The sequence below is a fragment of the Pseudorasbora parva genome, chromosome 9 (assembly GCF_024679245.1).
Source record: "Pseudorasbora parva isolate DD20220531a chromosome 9, ASM2467924v1, whole genome shotgun sequence".
In the NCBI taxonomy this organism is placed as follows: Eukaryota; Metazoa; Chordata; class Actinopteri; order Cypriniformes; family Gobionidae; genus Pseudorasbora; species Pseudorasbora parva.
In genome coordinates this window covers 47,529,842-47,553,224 of record NC_090180.1, presented here as the reverse complement: position 1 = coordinate 47,553,224, position 23,383 = coordinate 47,529,842, and the positions used below count along the sequence as shown (strand labels likewise).

The following is a 23,383-nucleotide window of genomic DNA, read 5'->3' as shown; positions in this document are numbered from 1 at the left end:
GTGTATATAATATGCCATTCATTTCTTCAATGCATATAATATAAAATAAATAATTTCATAATTTTAAATAATTCAAAATTAAAATATAAAATTTCTAATTAAATTATAGTAACATTATATATTATTTCTATTTTTTATGTATATAATACAATTATTCTATTTAGTAATTTTATGTGCATTTGTCATTTTAATAGTTTTTTAATATTAGGTTTAAATTATTTATTAATTAGGTTTAAGTTATTAATTTATGTACAGTTATTTATTTTAGTTTTTCAGCTTATTTCAGTTGATTGCTAATGCAATATTTCTATTTTTTTATTATTGTTCATCTAATATTTGTATTTTATTTCAATAACTTTTAGTTAACTCTGGTGCAAACACGTATTGACATGACATGCGCAGATGAGATTTTTCATTGAATGTCTGAAATCTCGTCCGGTTCCTCGACGCAGCGATCACGTGACTTCAGGAGACATGAAATATAGCGCTCTATTGTTCTGGCTCTTCTTCTGTTCTTTTTGGTGTCAGTAACTGATACATCTCTCGTTTTGTTTTCCAGACAAGAAACTCGCGAGACATGAGGGTTGAGTAAATGATGGGGTTTTGATTATTCCTTTAAGACGCTATAATGAATGCCAATCCTTTAAATCTGTCTCATCCTCTCGTTTCCTTTCTGGAGGCCCGTTTCCGCCACTAAATTAGAAAATAAAAAGACTAATTGCGACTTTTTCTTTTAGAATTATGACTTTATATCACAGAATTATGACTTTATATCTCACAATTATGACTTTATATCACACAATTATGACTTTATATCTCACAATTATGACTTTATATCTCACAATTATGACTTTATATCTCACAATTATGACTTTATATCACACAATTATGACTTTATATCTCACAATTATGACTTTATATCACACAATTCTGACTTTATATCTCACAATTATGACTTTATATCACACAATTATGACTTTATATCACACAATCATGACTTTATATCTCACAATTATGACTTTATATCTCACAATTATGACTTTATATCTCACAATTATGACTTTATATCTCACAATTATGACTTTATATCTCACAATTATGACTTTATATCACACAATTATGACTTTATATCTCACAATTATGACTTTATATCTCACAATTATGACTTTATATCTCACAATTATGACTTTATATCTCACAATTATGACTTTATATCACACAATTATGACTTTATATCTCACAATTATGACTTTATATCTCACAATTATGACTTTATATCACACAATTATGACTTTATATCACACAATCATGACTTTATATCTCACAATTATGACTTTATATCTCACAATTATGACTTTATATCTCACAATTATGACTTTATATCTCACAATTATGACTTTATATCTCACAATTATGACTTTATATCACACAATTATGACTTTATATCTCACAATTATGACTTTATATCTCACAATTATGACTTTATATCTCACATTTATGACTTTATATCACACAATTATGACTTTATATCTCACATTTATGACTTTATATCACACAATTATGACTTTATATCTCACAATTATGACTTTATATCACACAATTATGACTTTATATCTCACATTTATGACTTTATATCACACAATTATGACTTTATATCTCACAATTATGACTTTATATCTCACAATTATGACTTTATATCTCACATTTATGACTTTATATCACACAATTATGACTTTATATCTCACATTTATGACTTTATATCACACAATTATGACTTTATATCTCACAATTATGACTTTATATCACACAATTATGACTTTATATCTCACAATTATGACTTTATATCTCACAATTATGACTTTATATCTCACAATTATGACTTTATATCACACAATTATGACTTTATATCTCACAATTATGACTTTATATCACACAATTCTGACTTTATATCTCACAATTATGACTTTATATCACACAATTATGACTTTATATCACACAATCATGACTTTATATCTCACAATTATGACTTTATATCTCACAATTATGACTTTATATCTCACAATTATGACTTTATATCTCACAATTATGACTTTATATCTCACAATTATGACTTTATATCACACAATTATGACTTTATATCTCACAATTATGACTTTATATCTCACAATTATGACTTTATATCTCACAATTATGACTTTATATCTCACAATTATGACTTTATATCACACAATTATGACTTTATATCTCACAATTATGACTTTATATCTCACAATTATGACTTTATATCACACAATTATGACTTTATATCACACAATCATGACTTTATATCTCACAATTATGACTTTATATCTCACAATTATGACTTTATATCTCACAATTATGACTTTATATCTCACAATTATGACTTTATATCTCACAATTATGACTTTATATCACACAATTATGACTTTATATCTCACAATTATGACTTTATATCTCACAATTATGACTTTATATCTCACATTTATGACTTTATATCACACAATTATGACTTTATATCTCACATTTATGACTTTATATCACACAATTATGACTTTATATCTCACAATTATGACTTTATATCACACAATTATGACTTTATATCTCACATTTATGACTTTATATCACACAATTATGACTTTATATCTCACAATTATGACTTTATATCTCACAATTATGACTTTATATCTCACATTTATGACTTTATATCACACAATTATGACTTTATATCTCACATTTATGACTTTATATCACACAATTATGACTTTATATCTCACAATTATGACTTTATATCACACAATTATGACTTTATATCTCACATTTATGACTTTATATCACACAATTATGACTTTATATCTCACAATTATGACTTTATATCTCACAATTATGACTTTATATCTCACAATTATGACTTTATATCTCACATTTATGACTTTATATCTCACATTTATGACTTTATATCTCACAATTATGACTTTATATCTCACAATTATGACTTTATATCTCACAATTATGACTTTATATCTCAGAATTATGACTTTATATCTCAGAATTATGACTTTATATCTCACATTTATGACTTTATATCTCACAATTATGACTTTATATCTCACAATTATGACTTTATATCTCACAATTATGACTTTATATCACACAATTATGACTTTATATCTCACATTTATGACTTTATATCTCACATTTATGACTTTATATCACACAATTATGACTTTATATCTCACATTTATGACTTTATATCACACAATTATGACTTTATATCTCACAATTATGACTTTATATCTCACAATTATGACTTTATATCTCACAATTATGACTTTATATCTCACAATTATGACTTTATATCACACAATTATGACTTTATATCTCACAATTATGACTTTATATCACAGAATTATGACTTTATATCTCACAATTATGACTTTATATCTCACAATTATGACTTTATATCTCACAATTATGACTTTATATCACAGAATTATGACTTTATATCTCACAATTATGACTTTATATCTCACAATTATGACTTTATATCACACAATTCTGACTTTATATCTCACAATTATGACTTTATATCTCACAATTATGACTTTATATCTCACAATTATGACTTTATATCTCACAATTATGACTTTATATCTCACAATTATGACTTTATATCTCACAATTATGACTTTATATCACAGAATTATGACTTTATATCTCACAATTATGACTTTATATCTCACAATTATGACTTTATATCACACAATTATGACTTTATATCTCACAATTATGACTTTATATCTCACAATTATGACTTTATATCACACAATTATGACTTTATATCTCACAATTATGACTTTATATCTCACAATTATGACTTTATATCTCACATTTATGACTTTATATCACACAATTATGACTTTATATCTCACATTTATGACTTTATATCACACAATTATGACTTTATATCTCACAATTATGACTTTATATCTCACAATTATGACTTTATATCACACAATTATGACTTTATATCTCACAATTATGACTTTATATCTCACATTTATGACTTTATCTCACAATTATGACTTTATATCTCACAATTCTGACTTTATATCACAGAATTATGACTTTATATCTCACAATTATGACTTTATATCTCACAATTCTGACTTTATATCTCACATTTATGACTTTATATCACAGAATTATGACTTTATATCTCACAATTATGACTTTATATCACACAATTATGACTTTATATCTCACATTTATGACTTTATATCACACAATTATGACTTTATATCTCACAATTATGACTTTATATCTCACATTTATGACTTTATATCTCACAATTATGACTTTATATCTCACATTTATGACTTTATATCACACAATTATGACTTTATATCTCACATTTATGACTTTATCTCACAATTATGACTTTATATCACACAATTATGACTTTATATCTCACATTTATGACTATATCACACAATTATGACTTTATATCTCACAATTATGACTTTATATCTCACAATTATGACTTTATATCACACAATTATGACTTTATATCACACAATTATGACTTTATATCTCACAATTCTGACTTTATATCACAGAATTATGACTTTATATCTCACAATTCTGACTTTATATCTCACAATTATGACTTTATATCACAGAATTATGACTTTATATCACAGAATTATGACTTTATATCTCACAATTATGACTTTATATCACAGAATTATGACTTTATATCTCACAATTATGACTTTATATCTCACAATTATGACTTTATATCTCACAATTATGACTTTATATCTCACAATTATGACTTTATATCACAGAATTATGACTTTATATCTCACAATTATGACTTTATATCTCACAATTATGACTTTATATCTCACAATTATGACTTTATATCTCACAATTATGACTTTATATCACAGAATTATGACTTTATATCTCACAATTATGACTTTATATCTCACAATTATGACTTTATATCACACAATTATGACTTTATATCACACATTTATGACTTTATATCTCACAATTATGACTTTATATCACAGAATTATGACTTTATATCTCACAATTATGACTTTATATCTCACAATTATGACTTTATATCTCACAATTATGACTTTATATCTCACAATTATGACTTTATATCACAGAATTCTGACTTTATATCACAGAATTATGACTTTATATCTCACAATTCTGACTTTATATCTCACAATTCTGACTTTATATCTCACAATTATGACTTTATATCTCACATTTATGACTTTATATCACACAATTATGACTATATCACAGAATTATGACTTTATATCTCACAATTATGACTTTATATCACACAATTATGACTTTATATCTCACAATTATGACTTTATATCTCACAATTATGACTATATCACACAATTATGACTTTATATCTCACAATTATGACTTTATATCTCACAATTATGACTTTATATCTCACATTTATGACTTTATATCTCACAATTATGACTTTATATCTCACAATTATGACTTTATATCTCACAATTATGACTTTATATCTCACAATTCTGACTTTATATCTCACAATTATGACTTTATATCTCACAATTATGACTTTATATCTCACAATTATGACTTTATATCTCACAATTATGACTTTATATCACAGAATTATGACTTTATATCTCACAATTATGACTTTATATCTCACAATTATGACTTTATATCACAGAATTATGACTTTATATCTCACAATTATGACTTTATATCTCACAATTATGACTTTATATCTCACAATTATGACTTTATATCTCACAATTATGACTTTATATCACAGAATTATGACTTTATATCTCACAATTATGACTTTATATCTCACAATTATGACTTTATATCTCACAATTATGACTTTATATCACACAATTCTGACTTTATATCTCACAATTATGACTTTATATCTCACAATTATGACTTTATATCTCACAATTATGACTTTATATCTCACAATCATGACTTTATATCACACAATTCTGACTTTATATCACACAATTATGACTTTATATCTCACAATCATGACTTTATATCACACAATTCTGACTTAATATCTCACAATTATGACTTTATATCTCACAATTATGACTTTATATCTCACAATCATGACTTTATATCACACAATTCTGACTTAATATCTCACAATTATGACTTTATATCTCACAATTATGACTTTATATCTCACAATTATGACTTTATATCTCACAATTATGACTTTATATCTCACAATTATGACTTTATATCACACAATTCTGACTTTATATCACAATTATGACTTTATATCTCACAATTATGACTTTATATCTCACAATCATGACTTTATATCACACAATTATGACTTTATATCTCACAATCATGACTTTATATCACACAATTCTGACTTAATATCTCACAATTATGACTTTATATCTCACAATTATGACTTTATATCTCACAATTATGACTTTATATCTCACAATCATGACTTTATATCTCACAATTATGACTTTATATCTCACAATTCTGACTTTATATCACAGAATTATGACTTTATATCTCACAATTATGACTTTATATCTCACAATTATGACTTTATATCTCACAATTATGACTTTATATCACACAATTCTGACTTTATATCTCACAATTATGACTTTATATCTCACAATTCTGACTTTATATCACACAATTCTGACTTTATATCTCACAATTATGACTTTATATCTCACAATTATGACTTTATATCACACAATTATGACTTTATATCTCACAATTATGACTTTATATCTCACAATTCTGACTTTATATCACAGAATTCTGACTTTATATCTCACAATTATGACTTTATATCTCACAATTATGACTTTATATCTCACAATTATGACTTTATATCACAGAATTATGACTTTATATCTCACAATTATGACTTTATATCTCACAATTATGACTTTATATCACACAATTCTGACTTTATATCTCACAATTATGACTTTATATCTCACAATTCTGACTTTATATCTCACAATTATGACTTTATATCTCACAATTATGACTTTATATCTCACAATTATGACTTTATATCTCACAATTATGACTTTATATCACACAATTATGACTTTATATCTCACAATTATGACTTTATATCTCACAATTATGACTTTATATCACACAATTATGACTTTATATCTCACAATTATGACTTTATATCTCACAATTATGACTTTATATCACAGAATTATGACTTTATATCTCACAATTATGACTTTATATCTCACAATTATGACTTTATATCTGACAATTATGACTTTATATCACACAATTATGACTTTATATCTCACAATTATGACTTTATATCTCACAATTATGACTTTATATCACACAATTATGACTTTATATCTCACAATTATGACTTTATATCTCACAATTATGACTTTATATCTCACAATTATGACTTTATATCACACAATTATGACTTTATATCTCACAATTATGACTTTATATCTCACAATTATGACTTTATATCTCACAATTATGACTTTATATCTCACAATTATGACTTTATATCACACAATTATGACTTTATATCACACAATTATGACTTTATATCACACAATTATGACTTTATATCTCACAATTATGACTTTATATCACACAATTATGACTTTATATCTCACAATTCTGACTTTATATCACACAATTATGACTTTATATCTCACAATTATGACTTTATATCTCACAATTATGACTTTATATCACACAATTATGACTTTATATCACACATTTATGACTTTATATCTCACAATTATGACTTTATCTCACAATTATGACTTTATATCACACAATTATGACTTTATATCTCACAATTATGACTTTATATCTCTCAATTATGACTTTATATCACACAATTATGACTTTATATCTCACAATTATGACTTTATATCACACAATTATGACTTTATATCACAGAATTATGACTTTATATCTCACAATTATGACTTTATATCTCACAATTATGACTTTATATCTCACAATTATGACTTTATATCTCACATTTATGACTTTATATCTCACAATTCTGACTTTATATCACAGAATTATGACTTTATATCACACAATTATGACTTTATATCTCACAATTATGACTATCACACAATTATGACTTTATATCTCACAATTATGACTATCACACAATTATGACTTTATATCTCACAATTATGACTTTATATCTCACAATTATGACTTTATATCTCACATTTATGACTTTATATCTCACAATTCTGACTTTATATCACAGAATTATGACTTTATATCTCACAATTATGACTTTATATCTCACAATTATGACTATCACACAATTATGACTTTATATCTCACAATTATGACTTTATATCACAGAATTATGACTTTATATCTCACAATTATGACTTTATATCACACAATTCTGACTTTATATCTCGGAATTATGACTTTATATCTCACATTTATGACTTTATATCACAGAATTATGACTTTATATCTCACAATTATGACTTTATATCACACAATTCTGACTTTATATCTCGGAATTATGACTTTATATCTCACAATTATGACTTTATATCACAGAATTATGACTTTATATCTCACAATTATGACTTTATATCACACAATTATGACTTTATATCTCGGAATTATGACTTTATATCTCACATTTATGACTTTATATCACAGAATTATGACTTTATATCTCACAATTATGACTTTATATCTCACAATTATGACTTTATATCACAGAATTATGACTTTATATCTCACAATTATGACTTTATATCTCACAATTATGACTTTATATCTCACAATTATGACTTTATATCTCACAATTATGACTTTATATCTCACAATTATGACTTTATATCTCACATTTATGACTTTATATCTCACAATTCTGACTTTATATCACAGAATTATGACTTTATATCTCACAATTATGACTTTATATCTCACAATTATGACTATCACACAATTATGACTTTATATCTCACAATTATGACTTTATATCTCACAATTATGACTTTATATCACAGAATTATGACTTTATATCTCACAATTATGACTTTATATCACACAATTCTGACTTTATATCACACAATTATGACTTTATATCTCACAATTATGACTTTATATCTCACAATTATGACTTTATATCTCACATTTATGACTTTATATCTCACAATTATGACTTTATATCACAGAATTATGACTTTATATCTCACAATTATGACTTTATATCTCACATTTATGACTTTATATCACACAATTCTGACTTTATATCACACAATTATGACTTTATATCTCAGAATTATGACTTAATATCTCACAATTATGACTTTATATCTCACAATTATGACTTTATATCTCACAATTATGACTTAATATCTCACAATTATGACTTTATATCTCACAATTATGACTTAATATCTCACAATTATGACTTAATATCTCACAATTATGACTTTATATCTCACAATTATGACTTAATATCTCACAATTATGACTTTATATCTCACAATTATGACTTAATATCTCACAATTATGACTTTATATCTCACAATTATGACTTTATATCTCACAATTATGACTTAATATCTCACAATTATGACTTAATATCACAAAATTATGACTTTATATCTCAGAATTAGGACTTTATATCACAGAATTATGACTTTATATCTCACAATTAGGACTTAATATCACAGAATTATGACTTAATATCACAGAATTATGACTTTATATCTCAGAATTAGGACTTAATATCTCACAATTATGACTTTATATCAGAATTATGTCTTTATCACGGATATCTGGCTTTATATCTCAGAAATCTGACTTTAAAACTCACAATTGAGAGATATAAAGTCAGAATTGTGAGATAAACAGTCGCACTTACTCTTGTTATTTTTTTATTTAGTGGCGGAAACGGGCCTCCATAGACTGTTGCATGTGCGTAACTTTCTCCGCAGGCAGATTAGAAGAGACGGAGTTGTCCTTTTGTGTCTCCCTCTCGCCGGTTTAGTTGCTTCGGATTGTAACGGTCTGATTAATGCTTGCATGTCATGTTTAACCCTCTGTTTGCCAGGTTGTTTTTCTTTTTTACCCATCTCTCCATCTGTTCTTCAGCCCTTTTTCTTTGCAGATGGCCGCAGTGGTTTTTAGTCTCATGCTGCATAAATGCATCTCGGCCGCGGGATGCGTTTACGATGAGACAGTCGCATTCACCTCATCCTGTCTTCTGTCTGGCTCTCTCAGTGGCAGTGTGTGTTTCTGTTCGGTTCTTGGCAGACGGTGCATCTCTCTCATTTTGCTGTCCTCTCGTCTGTTGCTCTTTCGCTCCGTGGCAGTTCCCACAGGCCTCCTGAAACACACTGACGTTAAAGGGTTAGTTCACCCAAAAATGAAATGTCTGTCATTAACTCCTCTCCCTAATGTCGTTCCACACCCGTAAGACCTCCGTTCATCTTCACACACAGTTTAAGATATTTTATATTTAGTCCGAGAGCGTATGCAAGTGTATGCACACTATACTGTCCATGTCCAGAAAGGGAATAAAAACATCATCACAGTAGTCCATATGAGACATCAGTGGGTTAATTAGAGTCTCTTGAAGCATCAGAAATACATTTGGGTCCAAAAATAACAAAAACTACGACTTTATTCAGCATTGGCTTCTCTTCCGGGTTTGTTTTCAATCCTCAAATAAAGATTAGAACGGTTATGAATCAGTGAATCGATTCATGATTCAGATTGCGTGTCAATCGGCTGAAATCACGAGACATTGGCGATCCAAATCATGAATCAATTCACTGATTCATAACCGTTCGAAGTCGTAGATTTTGTTATTTTTGGACCCAAATGTATTTTGGATGCTTCAAGAGACTCTAATTAACCCACTGATGTCTCATATGGACTACTGTGATGATGTTTTTATTCCCTTTCTGGACATGGACAGTATAGTGTGCATACACTTGCATACGCTCTCGGACTAAATATAAAATATCTTAAACTGTGTGTGAAGATGAACGGAGGTCTTACGGGTGTGGAGCGACATTAGGGGGAGGAGTTAATGACAGACATTTCATTTTTGGGTGAACTAACCCATTAATGCGCAGAGACCCGTCCCTCTGGGTCTAGTTTGAGATTGCGTGTCCTGTCGCGATGGAAGAAAGATGCCCGGATCCAACGCGTCTCCGCTCTCCTCTCCTCCTCCGCCGGATCCGCCTCTGCAAGCCTCGTTAAATGGCCTCAATGCGGTTTTAATCAGGCACTTCCTGTTTGTCTCAGCGTTGGTCTGACATTTAGCAGAAAGCTGTTCTTTAATCCTAATGTTTAGCAGGATTTGTTTGGTGTAATGACTCTAGGGTTCTGCAAAAGAATGTTAAGGTTGTGGAAATTTTATAATATATATAATTACTGTTGCTTTTTATAATTGTATAATAATATATTGTTAATATTGTATAATAATATATTATTAATATTGTAAATAAAAATATTTTTAATATGTATATTATAACTTAACATATATATATATATATATATATATATATATATATATATATATATATATATATATATATATATATATATATATATATATATTAATATTAAAACTATAATTAAAATATTTAAAAAATTCATACGGCTTTAGATATAATTTAATAGTTTTAAATAAATGATAATGCATATAACAATTTAGATTAAATATTATATAATTCTAAATATTGTTTGTAATTTAATGATTTTAATTAAAAATGAGATTTAGTATCATTTATTAATACTTTAAAAAGAATGTAAAATTTTAAATAAAATGGATATAATTGAATAATTTAAAATGAATTGTAAAAATTATATATTATAATGTATATTAAAATAATTTCTCATGCATATACTATTATATACATATAATTTATGATATAATAATTTGGAATAAACGTAAATATAAAAATTATAATTATATTAGAATTTTATATGTAAATATTATATAAATGTAATATAATTCTAAATATGAATTATAATAATTCGAAATCATATATTTATTTATTTATTTATTTATCCAGAGAGTTTGGGAAGCATGTAGAACTGATGGACAGTAATTATCAGATTCTACAGTAGTAGTTTTGTCTAAAAGTAGATAAATTCTATCTAAAGTAGTATTAAAATATTATACAAATTGTAATTATGAATATTTAATTTTTATTATTAAAAGAATTCAATTATAAACTATATTTAGAATTATATTATTCATAAGTAAAAAATAAGTAGAATTATGAGGAGAAAAATAAGTGCACTTAATGAAGCCATGATTGGTTAATGTGTGGGATGGGTTAACGAGGTGACTAACGAGCGCCTGGTCGCCCCCGGCAGCAGCGTTTCGGAGGAGTGTCTGACGGCGGAGGAGAAGGAGCAGCGCGAGCGCGAGCGACGAATGGCCAATAACGCGCGGGAGCGAGTGCGCGTGCGGGACATTAACGAAGCCTTCAGGGAGCTCGGCCGAATGTGTCAGATGCACCTGAAGAGCGACAAGGCTCAGACTAAACTCATCATCCTGCAGCAGGCCGTGCAGGTCATCCTGGGCCTGGAGAGACAGGTGCGAGGTAGGAGGAGCTCTAATCCGCCACCGTCCTGCCGAGAATCAGACACACCTGCGCTGCTACTGAGAGCTCTGCATCTCTCCTCGCTTACACTAACCCCTGTGTGTGTGTGTGTGTGTGTGTGCTGACCTCTCAAATCTGTCTCTTACACCTTCTGCCTCACGTGATCTACACAAGTTGGATGTCTACACACTTGGATCGTACCGGTTTCCTGTAAAGCTTAAAGGGTTAGTTCACCCAAAAATGTAAATTGTGTGATTAATTCCTCCTGTGGTTGGCCAGCCGTCAGACCTCCGCTCATCTTCACACACAGATGAAGATATTAGTGTTGAAATCCGATGGCCCAGAAAGGCCTTCATTGACACCAATGTCATTTCCTCTCTCAAGACCCATAAAGGCACTAAAGACGTCGTTACAAAGCCCATCTCACTACAGCGGCTCTACAATCATTGATGAAGAGACCAGAATAGAGTTAGTGCGCAAAAAAACTAAATAACGACTTATATAGTGATGGGCCGATTTCAAAGCAAAGCTTTGAACCGTTATGAATCAGTGAATCGATTCATGATTCGGATTTCCAAAGTCACGTGATTTCAGCAGTTTGACACGCGATCCGAATCATGAATCGATTCACTGACTCATAACAGTTCGAAGCTTTGTTTTGAAATCGGATTTCAACACTAATATCTTCATCTGTGTGTGAAGATGAACGGAGGTCTGACGGGTGTCCAACCACAGGAGGAATTAATGACTGAATTATCATTTTTGGGTGAACTAACCCTTTAAGGTCTGGGCTGATTGATTGTGATTGGAACAACAGGAGTTATTGGACTGAATCTCACAAAAACATGCATATTGTCATATTTCAGTCAAAAAGGAAACATGTTTGTTTATTTATAGAAAATCACACAGTCGTTTGATCATTACAATTAGTTACATGTGACGTTGACAAGTAAATATATATATATATATATATATATATATATATATATATATATATATATAATTTTTTTTATATATTTTTTTTTGTGTGATTAAATTATAAATGAGGTAACTAAATTTTCCTAATAACTTTTAGTTTATATTTTTAAATATATATATATATATATATATATAAATTATAATTAAATATATGTAATTGTCATTAGAATATCTGTACTGAATATTGTAATCAAATAAATGAATAAACACAGTTTTCTTTTTTTATCTGACCTGATGTACAAGTACTTCTTAAAAAAATCTAAATCCATTATATTTTATGGAAAATGCCTTTGTTACATGGCAGTAATAAGAGTGAGCTCTGAGCCGGACAAGTGTGTGTAGCGTCCTGTGTGTGTGTGTAGATTGCGTGTTTCTGCTGGTCCCTCAGTGTAGAAGTGCTTCGGTCCCACTTCATATTAGGTGGCCTTAACTACTATGTACTTACATCAAAAAGTAAGTACAATGTACTTATTGTGTTCTTAGTATATTGCAAAACACCTTTGCTGATATTGAGGTGGGACACAGGTAAAGTTAACAGGTGTGGTGGTGTGAGTAAGTTTAAGGGTCGGGTTATGGGGTAAGGGAAGTGCCAGCTGTGTAATTACAAACTACATAAATGAATTACAGATGTAATGGCATGCAGGTCATTTCGAAAATGTAAGTACAGTGTAAAAACATGTATGTGCACAATAAGTCCATTGCATCAAATGATTAATTACAATGTTAGTACATTGTAGTTAAGGCCACCTAATATAAAGTGGGTCCAGCGCTTCATCTGACTGTAATCTGCCTGAAGGCTCGCTCTCACATCCATCCCTGTGTCCCTCAGAGCGTAACCTGAACCCGAAGGCTGCGTGTCTGAAGAGGAGAGAGGAGGAGAAGGTCAGCGGAGAGCCTCAGATGCTGTCCGGTCTGGGTGGAGATGGACACGGACACATGTAATGTTCAGGTGAGGCTTCAGGTGTTTCATACATTAGTCATGCAGACGTGGGCGATTCGGTATCGGTTCAGTAATAGACCATAACCGGTTATAATGTACTGATTATTTTCTGTTGTCATTTGCCACGCATGTGTATTGTTGCGGTAGCATTCAATGGCAGAGGGAGACGAGGCTAGGGCTGTCCCCGACTAAGGATTTACACATTCGAATCAGAATTGTCGAATCTCTCTATGGTTGACTGATAGTCGAGTTATGTGTGTGTGTGTTTGTGATGGGCATTTTCCCAAAATATTGTATTTGAATATTTGGGTTCATAAAAATCGAATATGTGACCAGTCACGGAAAGTAGGGACACAAGTCGGTTCTGGGGCATTTTGAGTTATTCACAGATCCTGAAAGTGTAGTCTCCAAGCTTTCCAACGATGTGTCACACATGGAAATCTGATAATATTTGGAGAACATGTGGCCATCTGAATGTATGCCTTTAGAAAAGTTTAAACGTGAGAAAACAGCCTCTGAAGTTTTGCAGTTCTCACCTGTTCTCACCTGCTGGGAGTGACAATCTCATTTACATCTCATTTAGATAAGCCACACCCCCGTAAAGCTGCATGGTTGCTAGTAACGACAGACGCAACGGGAAAAATCGGACCGCATACTTTTAATACTAATGCTGCGTTCACACCGCACGCGATTGACGCGAATAAATCGCGCAATTCGCGCAAAGTTGGACGCGTGAACAATTTGAATCCATTCGCTTCATTCGCGCGTGACATTCACTACACAACAGACGCGAAGTCGCGTCATGGGAGGGGGTTCTGTCAGGCAGCGGCTATCGGCAGAAGGACTAGCCGAGTTTAGGCTGCTCTCACCGGGGTTGATGAGCGCTGAGCTCCGGTGATCGCCTGGGTCTCACACCTCCGAAAACACCAGATCAAATTTTCAAATAGGAGCTCTCTTAATAAATAAATCACATATTTGAGCTTTAAACAACTACATTCTCGCCTGAAAAACTATTAAAAGTACATTTTGTTACACAATACAGTAGTGTTTTTAAATTACTCTGGCCTCGGGGTTTCCCCTATGGGTTTCCCATCCGGCACTTCACCACGTGACAGCAGTAAGCAGGCTCCTCATTGGTTAACGCGGCGCGAGTATCCGCCAAAGTTCAACTTGAGCGATTCCCGTGTTTCGTGCGGTTCGAGCGAATCGCGTTCAAAACGCTCAATTCGCGTGATCATTGCCGCGTCATTCGCGCGAATCGCGCCGCAGAATGCCTATTCGCGTCTCTGCATTGACTTAACATGTAAATCACTCGCGCGAATCGCGTCATTCGCGTGCGGTGTGAACGCATTATAAAGGGTAGCAAATGCCAACATTACCATCTAAAAGCCCATTATAGTAATGGGGTTTTTTGGCAAGTGATACGATGCTAACGATTACAATTAAAACGACAGTTAAGAACAATAGGTAGGTGTGGGAAGGTCTAAACATGAGATAACGTGTGTGTGTTCTTAGAATGAACACACAACGACAAACTTTGGTGTTTATGGAAACACACCCCATAAGAAACAGAAAAGTATTCTTGCAAATCTCGTTGCCTCCAATGAAATAAGTCGTTCGGGCACACTTTCTGTTTGCCGGGGTCTTCTTATTGGATGTACTGTGCGTCTGTTCGAAGGGGATAAAGACAGAAATGGGTAAAGACTGTCACCGTGGCTATAGTGTAGAGGTAAGGCACATGTCATTTAAGTTTGACGCAAATCGATCAGAGGTTCGAATCCGCCTTTTACCACACCTGTGTGTGAATGGGTTGAGAGAGGCACGACACTAGTCAGCAGGAGGGTAAAACTATTTTTATTCTCCTTTACACACTGCACACAGCAATAACTTTTAATAAAGCGACCAAATCTGCCTGGCAGCTGACAGACTAACTGACAATGGCGTTCTTATTTAGGTTTAAATAAAAGGTAATGTGGTGGATAAACATTCGTAAAACGTTTTCTCATAAAATGTTAAAGCCACGATTGAAATACAGAACATCACACAAATGTATAAAAGAACATTTTGATAAATAAACCTAAAAAAATCCAGGCGACTGTTCTGCATGAAGCTAGCTCAACAAACTCTGAGTAGGTTTAGAGTTGACAAATCCAGATAAATCCAACCTGATTTAGATCAAGTTCAACCGTTTCTCAAAACTGTATAAACTTTCTCTGTCAACTCAGGTTTAATCCAGAGTTAGTAATCAACTCTGAAGCGCGAGCACCTGAAAGTGTGACACGTGCGGCAAACAGCCAATCACAGCGTCCGTTTGAGTCGCTTCTCTTCTGAAGATTGAAAGATCGTTTAGAAAATTGTTGAAATTAAATGTTTACAAGGCAGGAGTAAACACTTAAGTTTGAGAAGGCAGATTAAAGATTATCTGACTATATCAATCAGGGTGTCCGCGGGGTTTTAAAAAGTATTAAAAAGTGATAAATCAGAATGGTCAAATTTAAGGCCATTAAAGTGTTAAATGTGGTCTCAGAGGTATTATTTTTTTCCAAATTAGGTATTATTTTTTCAGACTATCAGGTGTCCTATTCTGATTGAAATTCTATCTGCGTTCGCGTTAGTTTGTTTAAATATGGGCTTTAGCATATCTGGGCACATCAAAGATCTTTCGTCTCCGTCTCGGCGTATGTTTGATGCTGACGTCTTATTCAGCGGCCGTTCGGCATCATCTCAGAATACTGCACGCTCAACAGAAGTGGCTGGCTTACGTTTTATTGTAGACTTGCTTTAAGGCATATCTTCAACGACTATCCTCATAAGAGCAATCTTAAACGATGTATATATATATAGTCTAAAATGAACAAAGAGTTGTGAGAGAATGAGGCGCGATCCATAGACAGTAAACAGTGAGATCCGCGTGTCTGTCTGCTCTTAAAGGGACCGCAGCCAATAAAGCTTCCTGTCAGTAAAGTTAAAGAACAAGGGGAACAGAGAAAATGACTCGCTGCTCTTGACTAAATAACTTTTGTAGCTTTAATAAGGATTAATTATTTAATTTATAGTTTATGCAGTGCAGACTGCATATAACTTTGATAACTTTATTACATTTCTGTATATTTCCTAACTGTTCAGACAGGAAGGGCAGGAGTAAACATGACATTTATTATGGGTTTATGTTAGCATTGTTTTAAGTTTACTTAAATTTAAAATGTTATATTTTTGAAGCCTAATAATAAATGTAAAAAAATAAATAAATCAGTAGCTGTATTAATATCAGTAATACTGGCCTTCATTCTTAAAAATATGCCATTTAAACAAGTATTCAAAATATAATGTCTTTATGTTGTTTCTGCATTAATTTGATTAACTGTGAAATTATTATATTAAAAATATATTAAAAACGTACAAAAACATTTTTTTTATTGTGAATAACCACAGAAAAAAATTAATCTAGGCTAGTTAAAGTTTTTAATCGATTGACTATATTTTAGTATTGTGTTAAATTCAACAACTTATCACAGTTATAGAAATGTAATATTTGGCTCAGGTTTTGTTGTTGGAAAAAAAACCACTAAATAATTTAATTGCTGAATTACCAATTATTAATTGAAATTAAATGTGTATGCAGTAACGCTTCTCCTTCACCAACCTTTGTGAATGTTGAGATGTGTTTTACTGTGTCTGAATGATAACTTATGACAGATTTCCTCCTGGTGTCGATTCTAAATCTATTCTTTTTTGTATGTTATACGTGTCAAAATCTGTGTAAATAATAGAAAGGTCGCTGATTAACACTTGCAATTCAGTGTCGTGATGGTTTTAAAAAATATTCTGAAGGTAGTAAAAAAGGTATTAAAAAGTAGTAAATGTAACTTAAGGATTGCTGTATATACCCTGTCAATACATGATATGAATCAAAGAAATATGCCTAATAATTATAGGTTCACAAAGAGCTCAAATAAATACACATTGTTTAAAAGAATCATGAATGCATGTATTATATTTATATTACTATTTGGCTACTTGTCAATTAATATAATATTTATATGAACATTTTATATGAATTATAAGTGATAAAAATTCATACAATATAAATATAATAAATAATTAGCACCAAAAGATGCATCATTTTATTTCTAAAGTCCTCTCGTTATAAACTGCTTTAACTTGGAATGAGAGATACTGGGGGTGTGGCTTAATTGCATCTTTACTTGCAGCTGATTGGTCCAGTTTGGGTTTGCGATCTCTAACCCAGAATAAAACCGGCTCCAGTGTAAGTTACTATGGTGATGAACACTAATAAAACCCAGTCCACCTTCTTGAGTCCAAAAAACCAGAGTTTGCTCAAACTTATCCCGATCTTACCTGGGTAAATCTTGCTTTGTGGAACAGGCCCCAGCTCACATGTTGAATGCGTTTCTAACGCCGTTGTTGTTTTGTCTCGACAGATCCTGACGTAAGGAACCTCTCCGTCGACGTGGCCTTATCTTCCTGTTCTTGTTCCAGAGTCCACACACATACACACATTCTTGATTTATATATTATAAACAGATGTGTTGGAAGACTCGCATATACACACAGTTCACTTCCTGAGCCGCTCGCTCGGCTCCAAACACAGTATGTGCTCACGAACACACACACTCATGGACCATTGGTGGAAATCACCCGTAAGAGACGGCGCCCGTCCCGCTGTTGATGGTGTGATGTCAGAATTACAGTGTGCTGTTATATAGCACACACACACACGCGCACACACACACACACACACACACAAACACCGACCCATGAGCCTTTGTTTCAACGAGAGGTCAAGCTCCGCTGTGGGAACAGATTCCTTCTTTTTGTAGTATTCAAGTTTAACTTTCTTTTGTACCGTTTTGTGTTTAAGATTTTGGAAGGAAATGCATTTGATACACATTTTGGGATGCGTGAATCCCACAAACACCGTCATGTTTCACCTCAAAACCTCGGAAATTAAGCCTGTTTTGACTTTTTTTGCATCAACTTTTTCACAAACGCATTTTCCCTTCAAACACTCTAATTATAGCAAACATTGTAAACATGTAAATTATACACATTGGGTTTTTGTTGTCTGTCTCCTTTATGCTGATTTAAATTTAAAAAACACTGTTACAGTAAAATATATATTAAGAATCATAATGATTACAGAAAACCTTCTGGACACATTAAGATATTGCGATACAAGTGTGAAATGTGCACAAATATAATGCAAATATCATAATCCTTAATGTAAGCTTGATTTGCTTTTCTTTTTATATATAAATATATATATATAAATATATTACACACACAAAAATGTTGATTGATATTTTAGCTATATATACATATACATTTTGTCTGGATAAAACTAACAAAATAAACAAAACAAAAAAAATGTTTGTTAATTTTATTCAGATAAAATTTATATATATATAAATTCAATATATATATATATATATATATACATATATATATATGTATATGTATATATATACATATATATTCAAATGTGTTGATGATATTTATATATATATATATATATATATATATATACACGCACAAAATGTTGATGGATAATTAATAATTATTTTTTTACATTTTATTAATTTTTTTGGGGGAGATATCTGAATGAATATATATATATATATATATATATATATATATATATATATATATATATATATATATACACACACACACACACACACACATATACACACACACTCTGATGGATATTTTTAGCCATAGATATACAAAATGACAAATATATATATATATATTGTGTGTTAATATGTATATGTGCGTGTGTGTATATAAATATAAGATGTGTGTATATACATACATACACACACACTCACACTCACAAAAATGCTGGGTTAATAACAACCCAAGTTGAGTTGAAAATGGACAGATCCAGTGATTTGGTTGTTTTTAACCCAGCATTTGTTTAACCCCCCCACACACAGACCTAAATAAAACAGATGAACATATTAATATAATTTTTGAATGTAGTTTTTGTGGTGAAATATCTGACGTGTTTTTGTGAGATTCATTCTGCCATCGTTTTTCTCATTGCGTTTCAGAAGTATTAGAAACCGCTGGATCATATCGTCATGTTTTCTAACATCAGTTTCTGCCGTCTCAAACTGAACCCCACACACACACGCACACACACACACACACACACGCAGCGGCTGGGCTGTGATGTGTCCCGTCTCCAGTCCTCAGATTTCATCTTCATCTCATGATCTACGGGAATAGATCGTGGGATTCGCAACGGGTCTTTACCGGACGACCCGAGAGCTTTTCTTTTTTACTTCTTTTATAAAGTTCTGTTAAATGTTTGTGTTTACTTGTTTTTGTTATTATCTATGTTGATTTTAAATGTTAGATGGCAAAGCCTAGATGCCAGGAACAAATTGTGTTTCATATTTCTGTTTAAGCTTTTATATCGGGAGAGCTTGGAAATAATTAGTCTTTTATTTTGTTTCGGATTTTCCTTGTGTAAGACATTAGAGATGCCAATTTTGCGTTCTCTCACTTGTTTATAAGGTAAATAATCACTGTGGTTTGTGTCAATACCTGCCCAAAACCTTTGCAAAAACCATCGTTAGTGGTTTCATTCGTAGACGTTTTCGTTCCGAAGGGAAACACACAGTACCGAGTTTATCTCTAGAGATCGTTTTGTTTTCTTCATTAGTACTAACATCGTCTTTTACCACTGAGAGATGATTATATGAATTATTCTTGTTTATGTATTGCAAAAATGTAACTCTGAAAGGAGAGCGAGTGGCCTTCCTCATTCTCCGGCGAGGGGAGTGATCCTGTACTAGTGCCTGCAGCGTTCGGTTCATCCTGGAGTCCGTCAGGTTTTATTCACACGTCACGTCTTGTGGCTTCGACTTGAGAATATTTTATAAATTCACATGAAGAGGGACATGAGAATTCCAGATGTATGTTAAAGTGAATTCTTGCTCCTCTGAGCAAATAAAGTACTTTCTTTGTAAACATTGAGCTGTTGGCTTGAGTTCTGTTCTACACACACACGCTTTACACATGGGGCCTGTACCATGAAGCTAGTTTAGCTGGTTAGCCAGATATGTTTCAGCTTAATTTGTGCCAATCCTGGGTTTTAGGTACCATTAAAGTGGTTTGGCTCTTGTTTATCGCTGCTCCAGGACAGGTTATGTTCTGGATTAGAGAGCTCAACCTGAAATTGGACCAATCAGCTGTGAGTAAAGTGACACACCTCTGATGCAGTTAAGCCACTCCCCCTGTTTCTACTCCACATTAAAGGTCTGTACATAAAAAATGTTTTTTAAAGACTAAAGCGTTTGGCTTTTAAGAATGCTTATTTATTATAATAGCAATTTTGATTTAGATATAATTTATGTAAACTTTTCAATAACACGCAAAAAAAATGTTCAATTAGCCTACATACACACGCAAGTGCATATAATCTGAACATCAACCTATAGTGTGTGTGTGTGTGTGTTGCTGCGTCCCAATTCGCCTACTTATACTACGTCCTAAAAGTATGTACTCTTTTTGTGAAGAAAAGGTATATACTTTTGAGTGTGTAGCAGAAAAGTATGCAAGCTTCGGGACATACTACTGCGCCATCTTTAACGGACTCTGTCGCTTAGTTACGTGCATCCCGTCACCGTTTATCTGCCCTGTCAATCATCGTCAGATTCGTCACAGTTCAAATCCTCCACATTCAGTTCTCCTACCGTATCAGAGAGAAATGAAGACGCTCGTTGATCTGCCATGGTTGGGTCTTTGTGGGTCAGAGACTCTCCTCATGTGTTTGCAGTTTAAATATAAGGATGCATTTAAAAGTTAATGGCCAAACGTGTCATTAAAAAAGTTCACAATGCTGCAGGTGAAATATAATGTGGACAACACTGAATAAATATATTTTTGACGGGTAAAATATTGATAGTTGGTCACTCAAACCCCTTTATCTTAACTTCTCTACTTAACCGTCGAACTCGCACAGCCGTCATGTTTGTAGTTTTTTGACGCTTTTTATCCGCGTTTGTAGTTCTAATCGAATCCTCGTCCAACTCGCAATGGGTTGTGGGCAATATCAGCCGTTAGAGTGCCCATCGATCCATACTGTGAATTTGGACCGGAAATAGTAAACCATCCGGGAATCTTTGGACTACTCTTTTCAACATACTACGATTTGGGACATACTAATTCTATTTTCGAATACTATTTAGGATGGATAGTATGCGAATTGGGACGCAGGGTGTGTCTCTCTCTCTCAAGCTCCGCCCACTGCACGCGTCCACGAGCTCGGCTGTTTTCATAAAGAATCGGTTCAGTGTATCTGTCTTTTATAAATATAAACTAAAGCTTCTTGGGAGATATGAAGGATCAACACTACTGTATAGATACTCAAGATTAACACGAGACTAGCAGAAACTGCGTTATGATCCTTTAAACAAGGACACCTTGTATAACCTTGTATATACTAGACTAGAGCTTTGCTAATAAAACTTAAGCATTTAAATAACATCTTACAAAGAGAAATTCATCATAACGAGGTACATTTGGATACAAGCAAATGAAGGAATTGTAATTGTTGACACGTGTTTGGTCTCAGAGCGCCTCCTCCTGGACATCAGGCGCGTCACGTGTTTTCCCTACGGTTTACGTTTATTTTCTTACTGTCATAAACAAAATTAGCTATTTATTATTGTTCTTTTTTAAAGCACGACAAACACATTATATTAATACGCACCTTCTTTGGAACGCAAAATAAAAAACA

The 23,383-nt window shown here is 31.7% G+C and overlaps 1 protein-coding gene across 5 annotated transcripts in view; it reads left to right on the top strand.

Annotated features, from left to right (window-relative positions):
• tcf3a (transcription factor 3a) overlaps positions 1 to 19,917 on the top strand; it is an 82,499-nt gene extending 62,582 nt beyond the window's left edge. The window contains exons 18-20 of one of the 5 annotated variants that reach the window (XR_010907659.1): positions 12,463 to 12,685; positions 14,500 to 14,619; positions 19,053 to 19,917. Coding sequence is in view for 4 of the 5 variants with exons in the window: in XM_067452879.1 (XP_067308980.1) it covers positions 12,463 to 12,692; positions 14,500 to 14,612 (343 nt within the window). In the remaining variant the exon portion in view is untranslated. Of the gene's footprint in view, positions 1 to 559; positions 584 to 12,462; positions 12,693 to 14,499; positions 14,620 to 19,052 lie in introns of all 5 variants that reach the window. The other 4 variants (XM_067452880.1, XM_067452879.1, XM_067452877.1 and 1 more) reach the window with 4 other exon arrangements.
• The last annotated feature ends 3,466 nt before the right edge of the window (positions 19,918 to 23,383 follow it).